This window comes from Polistes fuscatus, unplaced genomic scaffold, assembly GCF_010416935.1.
Source record: "Polistes fuscatus isolate 324 unplaced genomic scaffold, CU_Pfus_HIC Scaffold6, whole genome shotgun sequence".
Classification (NCBI taxonomy): domain Eukaryota; kingdom Metazoa; phylum Arthropoda; class Insecta; order Hymenoptera; family Vespidae; genus Polistes; species Polistes fuscatus.
The window spans coordinates 6,473,594-6,494,616 of NW_025113140.1; the positions used below are offsets into that span (position 1 = coordinate 6,473,594).

The 21,023-nt window shown below is 29.0% G+C and overlaps 1 protein-coding gene across 1 annotated transcript in view; it reads right to left on the bottom strand.

Annotated features, from left to right (window-relative positions):
• Positions 1-21,023, bottom strand: part of LOC122523131 (bestrophin homolog 15) — a 74,735-nt gene that overhangs the window by 32,761 nt on the left and 20,951 nt on the right. Inside the window, exons 2-3 of the mRNA XM_043644739.1 lie at positions 12,350-12,460; positions 7,087-7,258 (exon numbers count right to left, since the gene is read on the bottom strand). Of these exons, the coding sequence (XP_043500674.1) occupies positions 7,087-7,258; positions 12,350-12,460 (283 nt within the window). The remainder of the gene's footprint in view (positions 1-7,086; positions 7,259-12,349; positions 12,461-21,023) is intronic.

The following is a 21,023-nucleotide window of genomic DNA, read 5'->3' on the forward strand; positions in this document are numbered from 1 at the left end:
ATCGAACAAATCACGGTTAGTATCATTTCTTGCTAGTTCCATTTTGATACTGAATAAATATTATACTTACTTATAAACACCGGAATAGACTATGTAAAATTGTATAATATTGTTAGTATCATAACGATTTGAAAGATATACAAAATATTTTTTTTTCTCGTGAAGTTATTCTACTTTGTAATATTGTTTGATTTAATTTAATTTAATAATATTAATATTTATTTAATTTTTTTTAATATTTAATATATCTTAGTAAGGGTATAATTGATGACGTCAGGTATCTTGGATTCTGGTGTCAAAATCACGTCTTATATGTAATTTCTTTTTATGTTGAAGAAACACCACATATAATTTTGAAAATTTAGCAATATATTATTTAATAATTTTTATATTTTTATTATAAGGATATTTATTTTTTTTTTAAATTGTTTGAAAATAAAGTCTTAGGTCACATATTTTCTGTTCGTGTACCTTTAACCCGACATCATCGGTTAAAAAAGGTTAATAATAATTATATTTGATATTTATATCAAATTTTACTTTTAATTTTTTTGTGTACTTTATTTTTTATTATATTTTTATTATTTGTTCATTTTACTCGAATCCTAGATAAATGTTTGAATTGTATTTAGGAGTCATTTCACGAATTAAATAATTCAAAATAATTTAGATCTCGAAAATGTCTAGTATGTGCATATGTGTTCCTACAAAAAGTAATTTTTATATCACCTATATATGAAATTATTCTAATTTGTATATTCATTTGTGGTTATTTTTAATAACAATTTTTGGTATTTATCATGAATATCATTTAAAATTTGTCTATTTAATTATTTTACTTTCTATTCTTCTATTTTAAATGCAGATTTTATATGAATCATATTAAAGAATTACTTCAGAAGTTTATTAGTTGAAATTCTAAGAAGAAGTTTAAAATGTGCAAATCTTTCACTTTTATTTTATAATTTCTCTCCAAATTTTATCTTGTAATTCAGATTGGCAGACTGAACGAAATGTGAAAGTTAGTGGGTTTATATAGGTACGGAATAAATTCGATGAAATGACCAGTGTATTAACAGCCATTCATCAAATTCATTTACTCAATAAAAAAAAAATGATATACATTTTCCCCCGCTTTTTTCATTTGGAAAAATATAAAAAAGAAACGAAAAAAGTCATATAATAAATTATTAAGCGATTATGAAAACTTTGATCATTTGTTACGTTGATTTGGTATAAATTCGTAAAATTCGTAAAATTGAAACAAAATTGTAAAAGTAAAATTAATCGCTTCAGCTTATGAAGGTTTTATAAAACAAACATGTTGAAATTGACAATTATTAATTTTAATAAATACTACAAACAAATGTAGTAGTTTTTATAAAAAATGATGATAACTGAATTAAAGGAAAATAATTTCCTCTATTGCATTTCGATCCCATCGCTAATCCATGGTAAAGCAAAACAGCATATGTTTGTCAGACGTTAGATAAATTATGAGCGGAGGTGATAGTAGCGTTGGTGGTGCAACGGAGGCCCCGATTTATTTCCGAGGAAGAAAGATGAACCTACTCGGTATGGTTTGCCGGTTCTTGAACGGACGCGTAGGTTCGTCCTTCTTCTTCGGTCACGATACGTTGCACTTTCTCTCGGCCATTGTGTCATTGACCACAACTGAAAGCTCGTTCTCGATCAAGCGTAAAGTTCAAAGCAAGCAACGCGTCGTTGACTCGATCTCGAACGTCTTCCGATCAGCTGATAAACCCGTCAGACTACCAACTCTCTTGTTTATTTCATTGGGTTTTCCAGAAATTTCATGTCGACTTATATTATTAATGTTAATATATTTTTGTCAGATCGAGACAAAACTTTTTCGGCAATCTAACGTATAAATATTTGATTGTCAGAATAGCTCTCTCTCTCTCTCTCTCTCTCTCTCTCATGTTGATTTTGAGAAAAATTTATTTATTGAATAACCAAAAAAGCTCGTGTTAATTTACATAACATTTATACGAAATAACATTTACGCACATGGAATACATAAAAGTAATATATATATATATATAGGAAGAGCAGTTTTCCTATCTAAAGGAGGATTAAAAAGTTCAGAGTCTATCATGCCTAGTGGTGCAAATTTTTGTTATGATATTGGAAAGGTTTTATCAAGATTATTTCATACTTACACGAAACAAATGGAAGGAATATTTATATATATAATAGAAATGTACTGTGTCTACAACGTAAAGGAGAGCAGAGAAGTTCTGAGTTCAGCATGTGGAGGACTATAATGGAATGAGATGCTACATGTTATGCTAATAGGAGTTAAGAACGATTGCAAGGTTTGCTATGAACGAATAAAGCTTGGCGAAAAACACCAAAGTACATATTACTACGATACTTTCATCTTGAAGATTGCTTTATAAAATACCACACAAAACAACAATACAGGGTTTAATATTTAACAAATGTTCTTCTTCGAAGTATAAAGATATATAAAAGGTTAAAATATAAAAGTTTTAAACATTAAATTGTATGTGAAATTATTTCAAGATAGCTGTAAGAAATGCAGTAAATACGCTGAAAATCGTCTCAAATTGCTAGTTCGCCCAAGCGAAAAACGCTTCGAGTGCAAAGGGTTAATATGAATTATTAATATTGTTATTTCTTTAACATTTATAAATAATATTAGATGGTTGTTCAGTACATTATACGATACCTACTTATTTCTACTTATAGAATCCGATACCTTGTATATTAAGAATATCAATCGAGTATAGAATTTGAGAACTATTTGTTAAAATTTAAAAGTCAAGAATTTAAATGATGTTTCATTTTTTATATTTATAATAGATTTACTATTTGGTTAATCTTATTATCACTAATAGAAATAAATGTTTATAGTAATTATTTAACTTTTTATAGTAACTATTTATTAACTGTTGTTGAATAATAAATTAAATATTTCTTTATTAATTAAACTTAACACTACTAAAAGATCCAAATTGTATTACGAACTTTCTGTGGAGTCTAATATTTTGTTTCATTTACTTTTATCACGAACCATTAAACTAGTTCACTATGACAAAGGTTGCGTATAAAACTTGAGTAAATAGTTTTCTATTAAATCGATAGTTATTCATTTAAAGCGTAGCAAAGTGCTCTTTACTGTTCTAATTTATTCAGATTTTCAGTAATTAATGAAGTATTATAGATATGTATGTCAAGGTTAATCGATATACGGATGAATGTAATTCAATGTCAACTGTTACAAAGTTGAATGATAGAAACGATAGAAATGATAGAAAGAAAATCGAAAGATTGTAAATTCTTCTGTCGTTTCGTAGCACGCGTGTTAGTTTGGCGTAAATTATTTTTTATTCGCTTCTGGGCGTGGCCTGGTACGACTGTTACCTACTTGGGTTAACGACACCAAAACGTGTCACGGCAATTCATTAGCGTAATGAGACACAAGCGCAACATAGGCTGCCGACAGCTTGACTGTAAAGCTACATCGATTATCTCTTGAACGACTTTGCTCGTAAAAAAGGATGCGTTTCTGTTATTACCAAGTGTTTATTTTTGTAAACTATAACTGTACTGTAACTTCTTAAGCGACAGTAACAACAAAATTTTATGAAACGATACTAAAAAGAAAAAGAGAACGTACAAATAGGAAGAGAGAGAAAGAGAATAAGATGACACCAACTATAGAATTGTGCGTGTGTGAGCGCGCGCGTGTGTGTGTGGGTGAGAAAGTGACACTTGTCGATCGACGGTTGAATGAGATTATGAAAGCTTCAAGTGTTAGTGTTAATGACAGTGTTGTGTATGTTGTATATATGATGAGATATTTCCATCGATTGTTATTACGAAATATGTTTGATTAGGAAAGGGTGAGTAGAGATGAGAAAGGCGAGAGAAAAGATACAAAAGAAAGAAAAGAAGCCAATCAGTTGACCAATATAAAAAGAATTTTCAAATCTATCAAATATTTTAGTCCTTTCTGAGATTTGATAGAACAATAACGTTACTTTAAATGTTTCTAATTACGATATTGCGGTCCAATTCAAGCTTGTCTCAAGTAGATCATTATCGATTAAAGTAACAATAATACAAAGTACATTTGTTTAAAAATTACATATACTTCGGATAAACAATTTTGATCTGATATTTTATTAGATGCAAATTTTCAACTTCAAAAACATCATTGGCCAAGAACGTTAAAACAAATGTATGTTGCTTAAACAATCTCAAATATTAGTAGAGTGTTCAATATACCTTACATGATTGTTAATTAATCGAAGAAGTTGTTTATTGTTATCAAAAAGCATGGAATATAAGTTCGACGCACCTTCCTCTTCGAAATCCATCGTAAGACTGGCTCATTGTTCTCTATGAAAGTCATTTAAAATATTTTTATTGATTGTTGTTTATATGAATTTCAGAAGAATAAATTTTATTTATTACAAATATTATTTTCGTTATACATTTACAACCTTCAGAAAGTCATATAAACAATTACAAATAAAAGAATTTTCATAGAGGACAACATGCCAATTTACCGGTGAATTTCGAAAAGGACGATACGTCGGACATTTCCTTTGATTATTTAACATACATTTAAGGTATATTTAACACTTTAAAATATTCTACTAATATTTAGAATTGTTTAAACTAAAATACATTTGTTTTAACGTTCCTGGCCAGTGATGACTTTGAATTGAAAATGTTTATCTAATAAAATATCAGATCAAAATGGTTATTCAAAGTATATGTAATTTTTAAACAAATGTATTTTATATTATTCTTATTTTAATGCGTATTAAATCGATATTAGCTGTAGTTCTTATTGTTAGTGAAACAGAGGATGGCTTTTATAGACTTGGTACAAAAATTATTTTAAAATAATTGTATATAAAATCTGAATTCAGTGTTTGTAAAGAGAGATTTTTAACGAAAGGAGATGTCCTTGCTGCAGAAATATTTTTACATCAAACAGCAATAAAATAATCCCTTGGTACTGGACAAGGTTTCAAAAAATGTGACTGCAAATTTAAATGTATCACACATAGATGTCCTTGTCTTAAAAACCAATTGCTGTGTAATCCAAAGTATCATCAAACTTTAGATTGCACTATTAAGTAAGCATAATTTTATTATGTTTTGCAAATTCATTTCCTTAATTGTATTATAATAATATTTTAAACCCGCGTTTTATTCTTTCAATTATAGTTTTTTAATTGATTGATAATTGATTTTATCAACTAATTTGTTGTAGAAAAAGATTTCGATAAAGTGTGGCATCACGGATTATTACAAATAATCAATAAATACTTTCCACATTCGTATTACAAACTCCTAAAATCTTACCTTTCTAACAGAACATTCTACGTAAAAATAAAAAAGACACTCATTTGAATATCAAACAAGTTAAAGCTGGGGTTCCGCTGGGAAGTATCCTCGGACCAATTCTCTACACCCTCTATACGATAGACATACCAATAAACGCAAACTGCACAGTCTTAACATTTGCAGATGACACGGCAATACTTACCATAAACAAGGACCCGCAACAAGCAATTCAATCGTTACAAAAATAAATCAACTCTCTTGAAGAATGGTTACGTAATAGGAAGATCAAGGTAAACTCTACCAAGTGTAAACATATCACGTTTACACTGAGAAAAAACCAAATACCGAAACTACAACTATATAATACAAAAATTCCGCAAGTAACGACAGTCAAGTATTTGGGACTACAGCTAGATTCCAAACTAACATGGAAAAAGCATATAAATGTCAAAATTGAACAAATTCGTCTAAAATGGAGACAAATGGCTTGGCTAACTGGTAAAAAATCTAAACTTGGCATAGAGAACAAACTAATAATCTATAAAGCAATAATAAAAACAATCTGGACCTATGGATTACCGCTATGGGATATAGAATTGAAAAGTCACATTGCCAAGCTCGAGATTCAACAATCCATAACCCTACGCACAATCGTGAATGCTCCATGGTACATCCGTAACGAAGAGATAAGGAAGGACTTAAATATTCCCACAATAGAATAAGAAATAATCAAAACAACCTGCAGATACAAAAGAAGAATTGATACGCGCATAAGCCCGCTAACCAACGATAACTACAACCAATATAACCTTAAAAGGCTCAAGAGAATCCACCCAGGAGACCTAGTAAAAAATTAAACCTAAACGAAATAAATGACAATACTGACGCTATCTTATTGGAGAAACCGTCCACGTGCTATCTTTTTTCACTTATATAAAAATTTACCAAATTTCCACGGACAAATTGTAAGGATGTATGGAGTTAATAAAAAAAAAACTAATTTGTTGATTGTTTAATTGTATTAACTTGATTTTTTAAATATCGAAAAATAAATAAATAACATTATGTAAATTTAAGCATGCAGAAACGTTACTGTTGTTCCAGCAAAGATCTTATTTTCACTTTAACGAGTGCCTAGTAGGTAATGTGCAGATTATCTATGTAATTTGCAGATTACCTAGTTAATTTGAGAAATGAAACAATTTTCGGCACTTTAACGTATCACCCTAGTTAATGTGCAGAATAACTGATTTCTGCACTTTAGTGGTAACATATATAAATCAATTGGTTATTTTCATTATTATAACACGAGACCACGCATATTCGTTTTTTCATTTTATTTCTTTAGCCTTCTCGAGTATTCTAACATCGACTTAGGTATTAGTTGCTCGAGGGCAACAATCCGTTGGATTTAAACGATACATCCAACTCGGAGTGGCAACTTTGTGCGGTTGGATGAACTTGGACGTTTCTATTCATCGATTCGATTCGTATTAAGAGAAAAAGAAATGGTAGGTAGAGTGAGATGGGGGGAATTGTTACATTCTCTGATCCTTCTAAGAATTTTGTCTTAACTCTTCGAAAGACTTTTGGGCTCCTGATTTTTCTTATTTTTTTTTCGGTTTTTTAGTTTGCATTTTTTGGCGTCTTTTTATTTTTTTTTTGACTGGTATGAGAGTTAAAAAGAAAGATCGAGATATATCGTAGAAAAGAATTCTCGTAGTTTCTACTTACGTTTCCAGGAATGGCAGCGCTGATGAAAAGGGCCAGATTGTCTGGCCACGGTAAAAGTTTGTATTGCTCCCACCATCTTTTCACTACGAGGCTCACGTAAAATCCCAGGACGAAGGACATCGGTATCGATTCGCTCGAATTGCCGAAATAGTATCGTATCTTTTCGAAGATTCTGTAAATTAGAAAAAAAACAAAATGATCTAGTCTGAGGTGTAGTAATGTTTTTAGGTGCCGTAAAGATTTAACATTTAAATTATCTGTTTGTTTTTATACGTATATAGTAATTATTAACTACCAAACAATTAGTAATCTGAGGTTCTCGTAATATTCTAATTCGAGTTGAAGCTATAAGGTTTTAACGTTTCAAGTTAACAAAACTACTCGATGTGAGTGATGGAAGTACAACGAGTATTCGTTTCTTTATTTTTTTACTTTTTATTACTTTTTTTTTCTATTACAAATAGTACAAATATTTGTAATATTACGTATACATTTTTTTTTAGTATAAATATTTGTATATGTTTATAAAATTATGTACATATTAATTTAACAATTTGTATTCTGAATTGATATTAAAAATAAATACATTGATTAAAATTTAGTTTAAATAAATAAAATTTTTTGACTTTTTTTTTATATTTTTATTTTCTTTTTATAACACAGGATGAGCATAGCCCTCTATGGGGCAGCATTATAAATGAATAATATTGTTAATATATTTGTTAAATAATATTTTATTTATTCTAAATTTACATTGAATTATTTACAAAAATAAAAAAGAAAATAATTTATAAGAATATGTTTTACATGAATAGCTTATTTTATTAATAAAAAGTCATTTTGACTAAATGAATAAAGATTGATATAAAATCCTTTTGGATAGTTTTGTTTTGAAATACTTATCAGTTAATAAACGAGTAATAAAAATTATACTTTTTTTCTTCGCTCGATTCATCACAAAGTATTAAATAAAGTATATAATATATAAATTATTGATTTTCAATGAAAAAATTTCTTTTGATCAGACGAATAATCATAAATCATCATCGATTGTTATCATCAACAAGAGGTAATAAAAATGATGTTTCGTTCTAACGAATCCTCACGTTAATACCTAAACGATTTTTACTCAATTCATCAATATAATTTAACCTTATAATCAAACGATTCTGAATATTCTGGAATTCCCGAGGATAACAAAATTCTATTCGTAAAGCTGAACTGTGTTGTTGATTTAACGTTACCCATTAATCATTAGTCATCAAAAAAACATGCCCATATAAATAACTCCGTGGTGGTTGTTACAAAATGACGAACGTCAAGAAAAGTCACTATTCATCGATAATCATTTGAGAAATGTAGCGAAGAAATAAAAAAAAGAAAAAAAGATGAAAAAAGAAATTAAATTGAATCAAACGTTTCGCAAATGCCACAATAAGCGATCATGCGATCTTTCGGATGCATCACACCACGAGTAACCTGTCCTGCTCGTTTAGTTCCTTTTGTTACGAGAGAATCCCCTTATCGTTTCTTTTTACTTTCTTTTAGTACGAGACCCTAAAAAGCAGACTTTAAACCAGCCCTACGGTTTCTAAATTTAGAAGGGACGAATCGAAACGATTTTAACCGGTCGATCTTTTTTTTCTTTGCATCATCCTCTTCTTCCTTCCTTTTATCTTCTTATTCTTTTCTCTTCTCCTCTCTTCTTTTAGCCTGACATAAATAACAGGTTACGTTTTATGCGTTTTTTAATGCCAAGCACGTTTAACTCCTCGGCACGTATGAAATATCATACGTTAAGCCTTTCGTGTTTTTTCTTCTCTCTCTCTCTCTCTCTCTCAGTATTTCTCCCTCCTGCGCGCGCGCGCACACGTACGGTTTTTTATCTTATATAGGGCGTGCGTGAAGTAAATTGGATTTTTCTCTTTTGAGTAAATCAAACTTTCGTATTATTTAAATCCTCGGTTATTTTCAATCATTTTCAGAATTATTTACGCGTCGACATTTCCACGAAACATGTAATTTTATTTTTTTTTTTTATGTAATTACGTTTTGAAAAGATTACGAAAGTTTTCAAAATTGCATGACTACTGAATGACGAATCATTTGATGTACGATCGAATAAGATAAACTTACTTACTATGTTTAGCATTAATAATTCTTACCGCATTATTCCGGGAATTGGAAACCAAGTGAACCGTTAGGAAAGATTTTTCCTATGTAGCAGATTTGTGAAAGAGACTGCACAAGCTAATACGTATTTACGCACTTATTTCCTGTCCGTAAAAGCGTGTCACGTTCATAACTACCGTTTAATGTTCTTCTATTTGCATAAACTTCGCCCACGAAGGGTAACCGATCTCCGTTTTGATTATCTACGGGCCTATCATCTTTCGAAGGATATGAATGTGTGTTTATGTGTATACGTTCATTCAAATAAAGAAATGTTTTTAATGAATTATCGACTACCTACATTGTATACTTTTGTGAAGTTAGTTCCTCAAAAAGTACTGACAAAACAAATCAATTTGAAAATCAAGCAGATTTTTTACATTCTCTTTGTTGCTCAATACGTAGCAATCATAATGTAGCACATTTATATAGTTTAAATAATTTTGGAAAAAGTCTAGAATTTTGTATTTAATCCCTGCAATATTTTACCTATTTGTTAAAAATATTTGAAATAAATAGGTACGTGTGTAGACGTTTATTCAAATGAAGAAATGTTAGTAATAAATTTTCGATTAGTTAAATTGTACGTTTTCGTGAAGTTAGTTCCTGGAAAAATACAAGCAAACAGAATAAATTTTAAAATTATGCAGATCTTGCTTTTTCATTAGATTTCTTATATCCGCTTTGTTGTTTCACATGTGGCAATCCTACGATCATATGATACACGTGATGTAACAAATTTCTGTATTTAAAAAATATATATATAATATTCAAATTGAAAAAATAGAAAAATCTATTTTTAGAAAAATCGGTACGAATTTGAGCCAATACTAAAGATCACATTAATGTTTAAATAATAAAATAATGTCAAATATACATAAGTTTGAATAAATTTGAAGAAGATACTCGTTTCCTATTCGCGATGATCATTTTTATTTAATCATCAATTTCTTAAATCATCTTTTCTAACCGTGGTACATCCAGTATCGTTTGCAGAGCCAATGTTGCGGCCCGTTTCATGTAAGAAACAGACGTATGTGACCAACAAAGGAAAAACGTTGAGTACTCCTGATTCATTTAAACTTACTTGATCTTTTTAACCTGATTAAAACCTGATATAGGTTTGACCCGTATATATGATATGCATATCTGTAATTGTAGAATTTGATAATATTTTAAATTTGTAGGTTATTAATTTTCTTTTCTTAATATAGAAAACATATTATGATAATACAGATAGACGAACGTTTGCTCTCCTCAAAATTCGCATACTTGATCCAAAGCATGTCTAACTTAATTGCAACTCTACGCTTTCGAACTGCTGCACCGTTCATTTTTATTCGTTGCCTCGCGCAAAGAAAGAAGTAAAATATCTACGAAGTGTTCTTCCTTTCTTCTGGCCTCAAAGACTTTTGAAAGTAGTATTTGTTTTTTCACTTCATCTTTCTTAGGTAGACATAACGCGATACTGCGAATTCTTAATGAAATTTACTCGTACAAGATTAGTTAAAACCCGCAATAGTACAAGCTAGCTTAACAGAACCGGAAACGTGAAATCAAATAAAACGCGAAAAGAAGAATTCGTAAAAAACGATCTTAAAGAAATTCCAAGTTGAAGTGTTAAATGAAAAAATAAAAAAATAAAAAAATGTGAGTGTGTGCTTAGGACAACATGACCGAAGTGAAAACTTTTATAGCGACTGTAATCGATTCTAAAGCAATAGGACGACCAAAGATCAACTTGTTTGGAAATCGTTTGTTTAAAAACTGTCCAGTTATTAGGTAGGAATGCGGCTCACCCAACTTGAATTGAATATTTAAAATACATTGTCTATAAAAAGCCCATAGATAGTGAGAAAATACTTCGTGAAAGAATTGAACAAAGATTCAAGCATATCCGAGCAATGAAATATGAAAAGAATAAGGCAATTCCTTGTAAGACAACTGCAAGCTTGTGTGCAGGTACAAGGAGATCTAAAAAAGTATTTTTCACTTATTCTGTTATACTTTGTATATGATTAATATGAATATTATTATGGACGCTATTACTTGGACACATCAGGAGAACAAGTCATAAATTAATATTATATATATCTATATATATAAAACGGATAAACTCTTAACGCTAATACACATACACACATGAACAACATGGACGTATATACACTATCCTATAATCTCTTACAATATGGAAAATAAAGAGCGATTGATCCTGAAGGTTTACAAGTATTTGTACAAGTATTTGTACACACACATAATACTTTAAATATTTATTTTATTTGCCCAATCGATATTTCCTTGTTTTTCGCCCACCACTCAAATAACGCGCTCCCCTCCAAAACCTTTCACTTTTTGTTTGATTTGAAAATTCTCGTTACCCTCCCTAAAAGAAGAGAAAAAAATTCTCGTTTCACTTCATAAATAAATAAAGATTTACTCATAAATTTAAAAAGGAAAACCCTGTTAAGAATCAAACGTGATCAAAACACTCGAAACCTTCGGATTTTGTTGCCAATACAAGGCTGATCGAGAGTCGTTTTATTTGCGCCCATAAAAAGTATGTTTATGGCGGACACACGTAGAGAATTACATACGCGCACGAATCATTGCTGATCCTCGACGAATCATCGACTTTTGCATCGTAACGAGCACCAAATTGATTAACGATTACGCTTATTCACGATCCATACTCGAACATTTATAAAGAAATTTACTCGTTGTAATAGCCATTAGGATGATTTCAAATAATTAATTTTTTTTTTAATGCAAATTGACGGTCCAGACAGTAATGTTTTCTTATCAGAAAAAGAAATAAATTAAAAGAAAAATATTTAGCAGTTTACGAAAATGATATTTTGTTTTCATATTTGAAACATCAATATCATATATTGATTCATATTTGGTACATATTTGGTTTAATAAACTTGATTTGAAATATAACAAAAAGTTTGTTTCATTTTTGCCTTAAAATATTAAGAAACTTTTTCTCTAAGAAAATATAAGAATATATTGTTAATATAAAAGATAAGAAAAGAAAAAAAAATGTTCACGTATAAATGTTTTTAATTCGATAAAGAATTCATATACTCACGCACGTTGCTGCTCGTTGAGCGCATATCGATATGTAAAATTGATGAGGTAGTATACAAAGAGGTAGGCTAGTAATTCCCGCCAAATTAATTTGTAAACCGAACCCCGCCATCTGCAAACAAAGAAGATAAAATTAATTTATCGTTAAAAGAAGAGATTACGTATGAAGCAGTTCATGTGTATGCGTACATGCAATCTATTTTATATTTTCAACGATATTAAGTTAAGAATGATGAAACAAAATTTTCTTTTTATTAACTTCATGTGTAAAGTATTTATAATTCATTCTTTGCAAGTAATTATAAGTAAATTTGTTTACATTACATCGTGACACGTGGAAGTAACTTCATTTTGTGGTTAAATTCGATATTGAAATAGTGTAAAAATAACTGTGATTTTTAAGAGTCGAATTTAAAGACTTTTATAATTAAAGTGTCATATAACTGTGATGCGATTAATATTATTATTATTATTATTATTACTATAATTACATTATTACAGTTATTAGAGTTGTCATAATACAATAGTCATAATTTCATAACGTAGTATTATTTTTGTAAGATAGTAATAAATCAATAAATATAAAAATATCAGTATAGTTATTTCATGAATGAACGGATTTCATGTTTTAATGATAACATATGTTCAAACACATACGTAGAAACATATAGATCTAGGGTATACATAGAAGAATATACCAAACTTCCGCGACTGTTTACCAACGCAATTATTCTTTCTACACGATCTCAAACCTATGTTGTAGTTTGTCTTGACTGTGAAATGTCTTACTGTTCCGTTATTTCTGAGGTTTACTTCATGTTGGCTCACATATCTTTCCTTCGAAATACGTTGAAACTTCGATTATCCGTTACATTTACCGAATTACACCTTGTTCTGTGTCACGGAGACGTATGTACATACTTTAATCCACTTCGAAGAATATTGCTTACCAAGCATCGAAATCACTGTTTTGGCCATTGAAATCACTTAAAAAAGCAAAAAAAAACAATAAAATGTTAAATATGCATTCCAATTATTATGATAGTGAACTAAATAAGAAATATAATAAATAAATCATAAAATAAAATAATGTGTTTGCATTTTATGACTCAATCTATTGTCATAATTACTATTGACAAACTTATGTCGAAGATTTTTGTTTATCAAGGAATTTTGCCATTGCGTAATAGATATGTTTTTGTATTTAATGACGTATCGTAAATGTAGTTTTATTTAAATTTCAACGTTGGCCCTGGACTAATTTTAATTTTAAACGTATTCATATATAAATATTCACTGCCGAAGTAAAGTATCATACGTACGTTGCGAATCAAATGTGTGTCAGGGATGGTTAGTTTTTCCAAAAGAAGGAAAATAGATGTCAACGGTATTTTACGACACTCAAACACTTATTCTTTATTATTTATATTTCAAACGGTTGAATACTCAATCCTTCGCATGCAACATAAGTAGTGGTCAGAATAGAAATGTGAATGAAATTGACATATTTGCGGTAACTTAGAAAGGAGTCACAGTTCATTATCACTGCACTGACTTCGAATGATTTTCTACTAAAATGTACAACAATTTTACATTTTTTTTTTGATTCAAAACTCGTGCATTCTAGATCCATTAAAGTTTATAGAAAATTTATAACTCATTATTTTATATTTTATATTTTTTATTTGTTTCCTAATACAGAGCATAGTATTTTACTATTATTTAGAAAATAAAAATACATAAAATACTGTAAAGATTCGATAAAATTGGTAAATTGATTACAGTAAAACCTCCATTATATAAATAGTACTTTAATATAGTTAATAGAAATATAAGAAATAATGTTCAGATAAATGATGAATCTCAATTTTATGATAAAAATATTAATTAGAATAAATTCTTACGATAATTCAATTTATCAAGAAAGATTAGGTTTATTATATTATCATAGTGTTACAGTGCGAAAACACGAGCCGGTCGCCCCTGTTCGCAAACCATAATTAAGTCAACGATATCACGCATTTGAAAGATTTCACGGCTCTTTCTTTTTAAGATTATTCGTCTCACAATCAGATTAGAAGAACTTTTACAAGGAAGATAATTTTTGTTTCGTTTCAATGTTACTTTCTAATGGTTCTTGATTTCTAATATCGTCGCGGTCGTTTGGTATTCCAACGAGAATTCCATAAAAGTGAAAGGAATGCATATGAAGCAGATTTTAATTAGGCTTGCAGTCGTCGTAAAGTTCTAATCGCATTACTTTGGCGACAAAAGCGAAGCGACTTGTAATTATAAAAGAAAACAATGCGAATTATCCATCAATTAAAATACATTTTACTCGTATTACGAAGTATTAGAACGTTAATGCGCAGAAAACGTCATTTCTCAGTCAGAATCGATAAAAAGAGGAAAAAATATCTAGAAAAATTATTACCAACTTTGATTGATGCTAATAATTTGATTAATGAGCGTTTATTTGAAAAAAAAGAGGTCATTACTCTCGTTGAAATAAGTATATCTGTACAAATATATATTATAATGTATATACGTAATTTGAAATATTTAAATTATATACTTCTAAGATATGTTTAAAATATAAACAATTTATATTTTTCCGATATAAAAATGATGATAAATTACGTGTTTATTTACATTATTAATGTAATATAATCTTTTCTTATGAATAACATATATATCGAGATAGATTTATCGATATACATCGAATAAAATGGAATTCAGCACTGTTATTCAAAATATAAACAATCTTTTTAATTTATTTTTATTTTCACTGCTTAACAGATGACTCACGTAATCTCTGTTTTTCGATGCTAACATCTTAGAATGGGTCGTAAAAAATTTACGAAAGTAAAATTTCTAAGAACGGTTGTAAAACCAGATATAAATTGACATTGATTTAATCAAATTATAAAAAACTTGTCAATGTTTTTAATTAATTCTTTCAAAAATTCGTGGAAACGAAGAAAGCTATAAAAAAAATAATACATCCGTTGAGTATTATATTAATATGCGTTATATTCGAATATTAATTATGTTTTACTTCGAACGTTTGACGTAAAAAAAATAAAAAAATAAATTTTTTGACCGTTTAAAATAAGACTATGTAAAGGAGTCCAACCAATACGAGAAAAAAATATTAATTAATTAAAATTAAAATTAGTTAGAACAATATTAAAGAAAGAGTAATAATAAAAATTTTAAAAATAATAAATAAATAAATCGACAACGATGTTTAATATTGTAATAAAAAAAAAATAAATCTTTCGTCTCGAATGTTTGAATAAATTATTATCTTAATGTGTGATTGCTAATAAATTTTTGTCTTAAAAGTTTGACGTAAAACTAATATAAAAAAAATAAAATATTATAAAAAAATCTAATCGCATGTAAAAATTAGCGCAAACGTAAGAAAATTATTCACTGCGTATAACAAAATTTGCGTTTAATAAAATACAGCGTTAAGTCGGGGTGTTAATCTATTTATTACCAATGTGGGGATCTGCTTATTGTTTAATTAAATATATTTGTATTCACGGTGAATTTATAAACATTTTGGGGAAAATCATTCATTCAAAAAGTTATGAATATTGGTGAAATCATACGAAATGAAAGTATACGGTGAATATTTTTCGCAAGTGATGGCACGATCGTCGCGATTACAACGAGAGATTCGAAATATTGGTCTCACAAGTTACGAGGTATTTTCATTGTTTTCGTGTCAGTGGGTCATGGTAGGAGACATTGCCCCATTGCTTTCGTGCAGTGACATTCGATGACACGACACGAAACGCCACCGTGAATTCATCCATGTTACACAGTTGCAATCAAGATTTATGAAGGAAACTTAACAGTTTCAATTAGTTCTGATGTAATAGTTATTTTTATAAAATGTTCCTTCAAAAACGTTTATTAACCAAACACAATATAAAATAACTGTTAAAATTGTATTTTTATAACAAAATTAAAATGTTAATATACAAAGTTATCTTAAAACAGAAAAGATATAATTTAAAAGTTGAAAGTTTCCAGTTTCATTCATTTTAATCAAAATTTAAAATAAAAAAAGTACTAGAACATTGAAAATCAAATTTTCCTAGGGGTACCATAAATCTTCGATCCAGTCCTAAATCCACTAACAAAATCGACAAAAATAAAAGAACGTTTATTTACCAACTTTACATAGTCATTTAACTGTATCTTTACTTTGTAACTTGTAATTTGTAATTGTAAATAATCTGTAATTGTACCTTGTATCTTTATCTTTCTAAACTTTTCTAAATTCTTAAAAAAAGGATTAAATCTAAAATAAAATATATCATAAAATAAACGTTTACTATTTTTTGACTTATTGTTAGTCCACGGTCATAATTACCAGCACAAATATACTACAAAAACGAGTAATATTATTATTCCTTATGACTCATAGAAAATAAGAATTTTGCATGAAAATATTGATGTCAACAAAGGGACAATCAGAAACAGAAAACAAGTTTCCTGTTCCAATGATTTACATGCGATTGACCCATCGGTCATCCCCGACATTACGACGAATAAATATCTTTTCTCGCATCGATCTAAGACTCTGAAGATATCTTGATCGACTAATTGATTTATCGATCGTCTTAAGATGACGCATGCACGAAGATGATCACATCCAAGTGGACGACCCGTCGTCGTCGGCTTTCTAAACACATTACTTAGCAAATTCTATAGGAAAAGAAGATTCCTTTCAAATTACGTTACTTTCACCCTCGATGTCTTATCGGGTATTACGCACTATAAAGAAATTGAAAAGATTATCTATCGAACCGAAAATTATTGTAACAAAATAACAGAATACATTTTTAACTATTAGTAACTGTACTTGTATCTTTTTTATTTCTAACCAATACCGACCAAACCAGATTAAATTTACGTTTTGTATGTTTGTACAATGAATATTATCCTAAGAAATGTATCATTCTAGGCACGTAAAAATAATTAATTTTTGTTTTTTATTGTTTGTGTGTGTGTGTGTGTAATTCTATTTATAATTATTAACTATATAACTTGTGCAATAATGTTGATTTTTTAATAAAATAATAACGTTGGCAAGAAGAAGAAACTTCACACCCTTTATAATACCCTTTTCTTTTAATTATATTTCTTAAAAAATAAATATAACATATACTATATATATAGAAAAAAAATAAAATAAAATTAATGAAACATACTTTACAATAACAGTATTCTTATGAATGCCCGGCTTAGGTCTTGATATCTTTAAAAAAATTGATATCGCATGTCATCTGTGAAGCAATAAATTTGCGTAATTTGTATCGATAATGAAAAATCTCGCGTTAATTATCTGCCTTATCAATTTGGTACCAAATTACTGCTTTGATTTCAATAATTTCAGAGATGTCATATCATGTCGATTCTTTAAAAATATCTGCAACAAAAATTCTCTCCTATACGATTGTGTTTTTCTGTGCGATACGATCCAGTTTTTAGTCTGCATTGTTTTTATTCTATTCATTATTTTTCAAATATTTACAAGATGAAGTATACACTTAATAGAAAAATTGAATTGATTTTTGATTTATTTAATTAATGAATCATTATTTCGAGTTTCATTAACGTGGTCAAGAAGCTTGTGTGCGTGTATAAGACAATAAATACAATTTCAATTTACAAGTAAAAAAATATTTATCTTATTCAATCCTATCGATTAACAATAATTGCTACCATCTCTAGTGATGCTTCAATAAATCATTTTTTATAATTATGTCTTCGTATAGATCGTATTTCGTAATAAATTCAATTTTCATCACTTACATGAAATACATATATAGGTATGTGTGCACATTTGCGTAAAAATTATCATTTCGTTGTTACTTTAATAAAATTGTATACAATAAACCAGTCCAAGTTTTGCAAAAGATGCATTGTCTTTTCGTATTCACATATTGTTATCGGTAATATCATTTGACTAGTATCGATAATCAATCAATCGTTCGTGGTGTTACGAGATTCCGATCACGGAAAATAATGAATATCATAAATTTCCACTAATCGATTAGAAATGATTTTCATGTCCGAGGCTGCAACATGAAACGGTCCACTAAACTAGAAAAAAAATAGGGAAAAAAAATCATCTCGTGACTCATATATATCATAATATATTGCAAGTAAATTGTCAACTAGTGATAATTTAAATTTACCTTATCTTCCAAGAAACATCTTAAGTTTGTAACGGGGCTCTGGTGCTCTTGTGATTCATTGCAAAGACAAATAAGTTCACCGAGTGAATCATAGCGTAAAAGATCGATTTCCGTTGCGTTAGGAAGAGAATCGCAAATATCTTTAAGTCGGTTTTACACGAAGATACTCATTTCTAGATACGCGGATGATTTTAGGTCCCAGAAGTTTCAGCCGAATCCAACTATTGATGTTACAATCATTTCGATCACGTTTTTGAACTTATGTTTAAACTTTTCTTAGGGATCGATTATTTTTACCAATCATGGTAGAAATAGGTATACATGATAAAATTATTGCAAATTTAATATTACCAGTGTGATTCAGCAATACTTAACCTGCAGCCCGACAAGTTTTTAAATGCGGCTTGGTACGCACAGTCATGAATTTAACTTTTTTCTTACAATTAGTTGCTAAACAGTTGTTTAACAGCTACTTGACCCTCAACCCACAAATTTACACCCTTGACAACAAAAATTTTAAATACGTCTATTATTTTTTAATCCCACAATCTTTTATTTTTGTCATCAATTTTCAATTGTCGCCAATGTGCGGCCCACTTGTTATAAGAAGAAGAAGTATGCGCGAGTAGCAAAGGAAAAAGATTAAGTACCCTTGATTTAATTAATTATTATCGGATAATAAAATTAATTATAGGTTTTGCTCCTTAAATTCACTCTGCAATTCAAACAAATATATTTATATTTTAAAAAACAGTACCAAAATTCGTCAAAATTTAGTAATATTTTCTAATCAATTCAAACCCTTTAAATATCTCGAAATAAAAATTAAATGGAGTTATAATAATTTCAATTAGAAAACAGCTTAATCGTTGACGCAGGTCGTAAAGGTTGACGAACATATAAGTGAATGCTTCGATGACGCGTTGAAAGATAGAAAAGAAAATATAGTGAGCTTCACACGCGCATTCTGAACATTCTCTCTCCCTTTCCCTACCTCCCTCCCTCCCTCACTCACTCACTCACTCACTCACTCTCTCTCTCTCTCTCTTTCTCTCTCTCTTTCTTTCATTCTCTATTCTTTCTTTCCTCTCATATTTGTTCGTTCACTCGCTCCTCCCAAGTGAATGGACCAACTAAGCGAGAGCTTACAGTATATACATACATATAAGCAATCAGATATCAGCCGACGTTTATGCAAGATCGTTATAACATAATACTATAGCGGCAATTTAGCTCGACTACAAACGCGTTTCCTTTTTAGTCCTTTCTCTGCTTGCTTCTCGCGGTTTCAATGCGAACACTTGCACACAAGCAACAAACTTATACAAGACGAATCCTTCTTCTTTACAAGGGACCGGTTTTATTTCCATCGATTTAATTTTAATTCAATCTGTTGGCCGTGTTTCATTCATTTTTCACAAATGTTCGAATTTAATCAATCGAAGGCGTTCCTATATAATTTTATCATGTTTTGTTGCTATTTGTATTATTTGTTTTTATTTATACTTGATATTTCTCTGTTTGTTAACATCGAATAGTTGAAAACTAAGATTATAGGAAAATTTATGAAATTTACGAAGAAAATGCAAGGATAGATTAGTTACTTGGAATTTAGTCGTTTTTTTTTAACAACAGGACATTTGTAAATGGAGATTTGTTTGTAGTTTGTTATTCGATTCCAACTTCAGTATTATTATACACACTTATATATATATACACTGTGTTTGATAAGTATACTCGTCATCGGTTTATTTTAGCGACACAATTTAAGTATACACTTTTCAAGAAGGTCGTCACAGCTAACTGGTTAATAGAGAAATCAATTATTAATAATAAATATACTATTATTACAACTAATAATATATTTTGCAATAATATATTTACTATTTAATTAGAGATTGTCTAGTTTGTAGCATTTATCTCAAATTAAAAAAAAATTAGTACTTGTACCTCTTTTCTCTCTTTTAGCCACTCAATAATTATATTAAAATAATATATTATTATAAACAGATTATTAATAACTTCAAAATATATTATTAATAATTAAATTCTCCGATCTATATCTTATTTGAATATTTATTTTGGTCACTGTATATGTCAATATTTATACATATATATATTATTCACATGTCAATATTATATTAATAAGGTATGACATAATTCGTATTTTTAAAATCGTGACACGAGAGAACGCAAAGATTTATTATCCGAGTGCCTTTCTTTTCATTCTTGTCTCAGAAGAATGATTATATTAGTAAACGACAAACCATTAAAAAAGAACTATAAACGTGAAAAAGCATGAGTGTTTATATATTATGAAAAATTACATAATCCTATCTAAGATAGGACATTTTAGTTCAAAGATTCGATCCTTATCTTAAAACGCCTTTCTTTCTTATTCTTTCTTATAATTCTTGTTTAGAAATCATATTCTAGTTACGAGATGCAAAAATA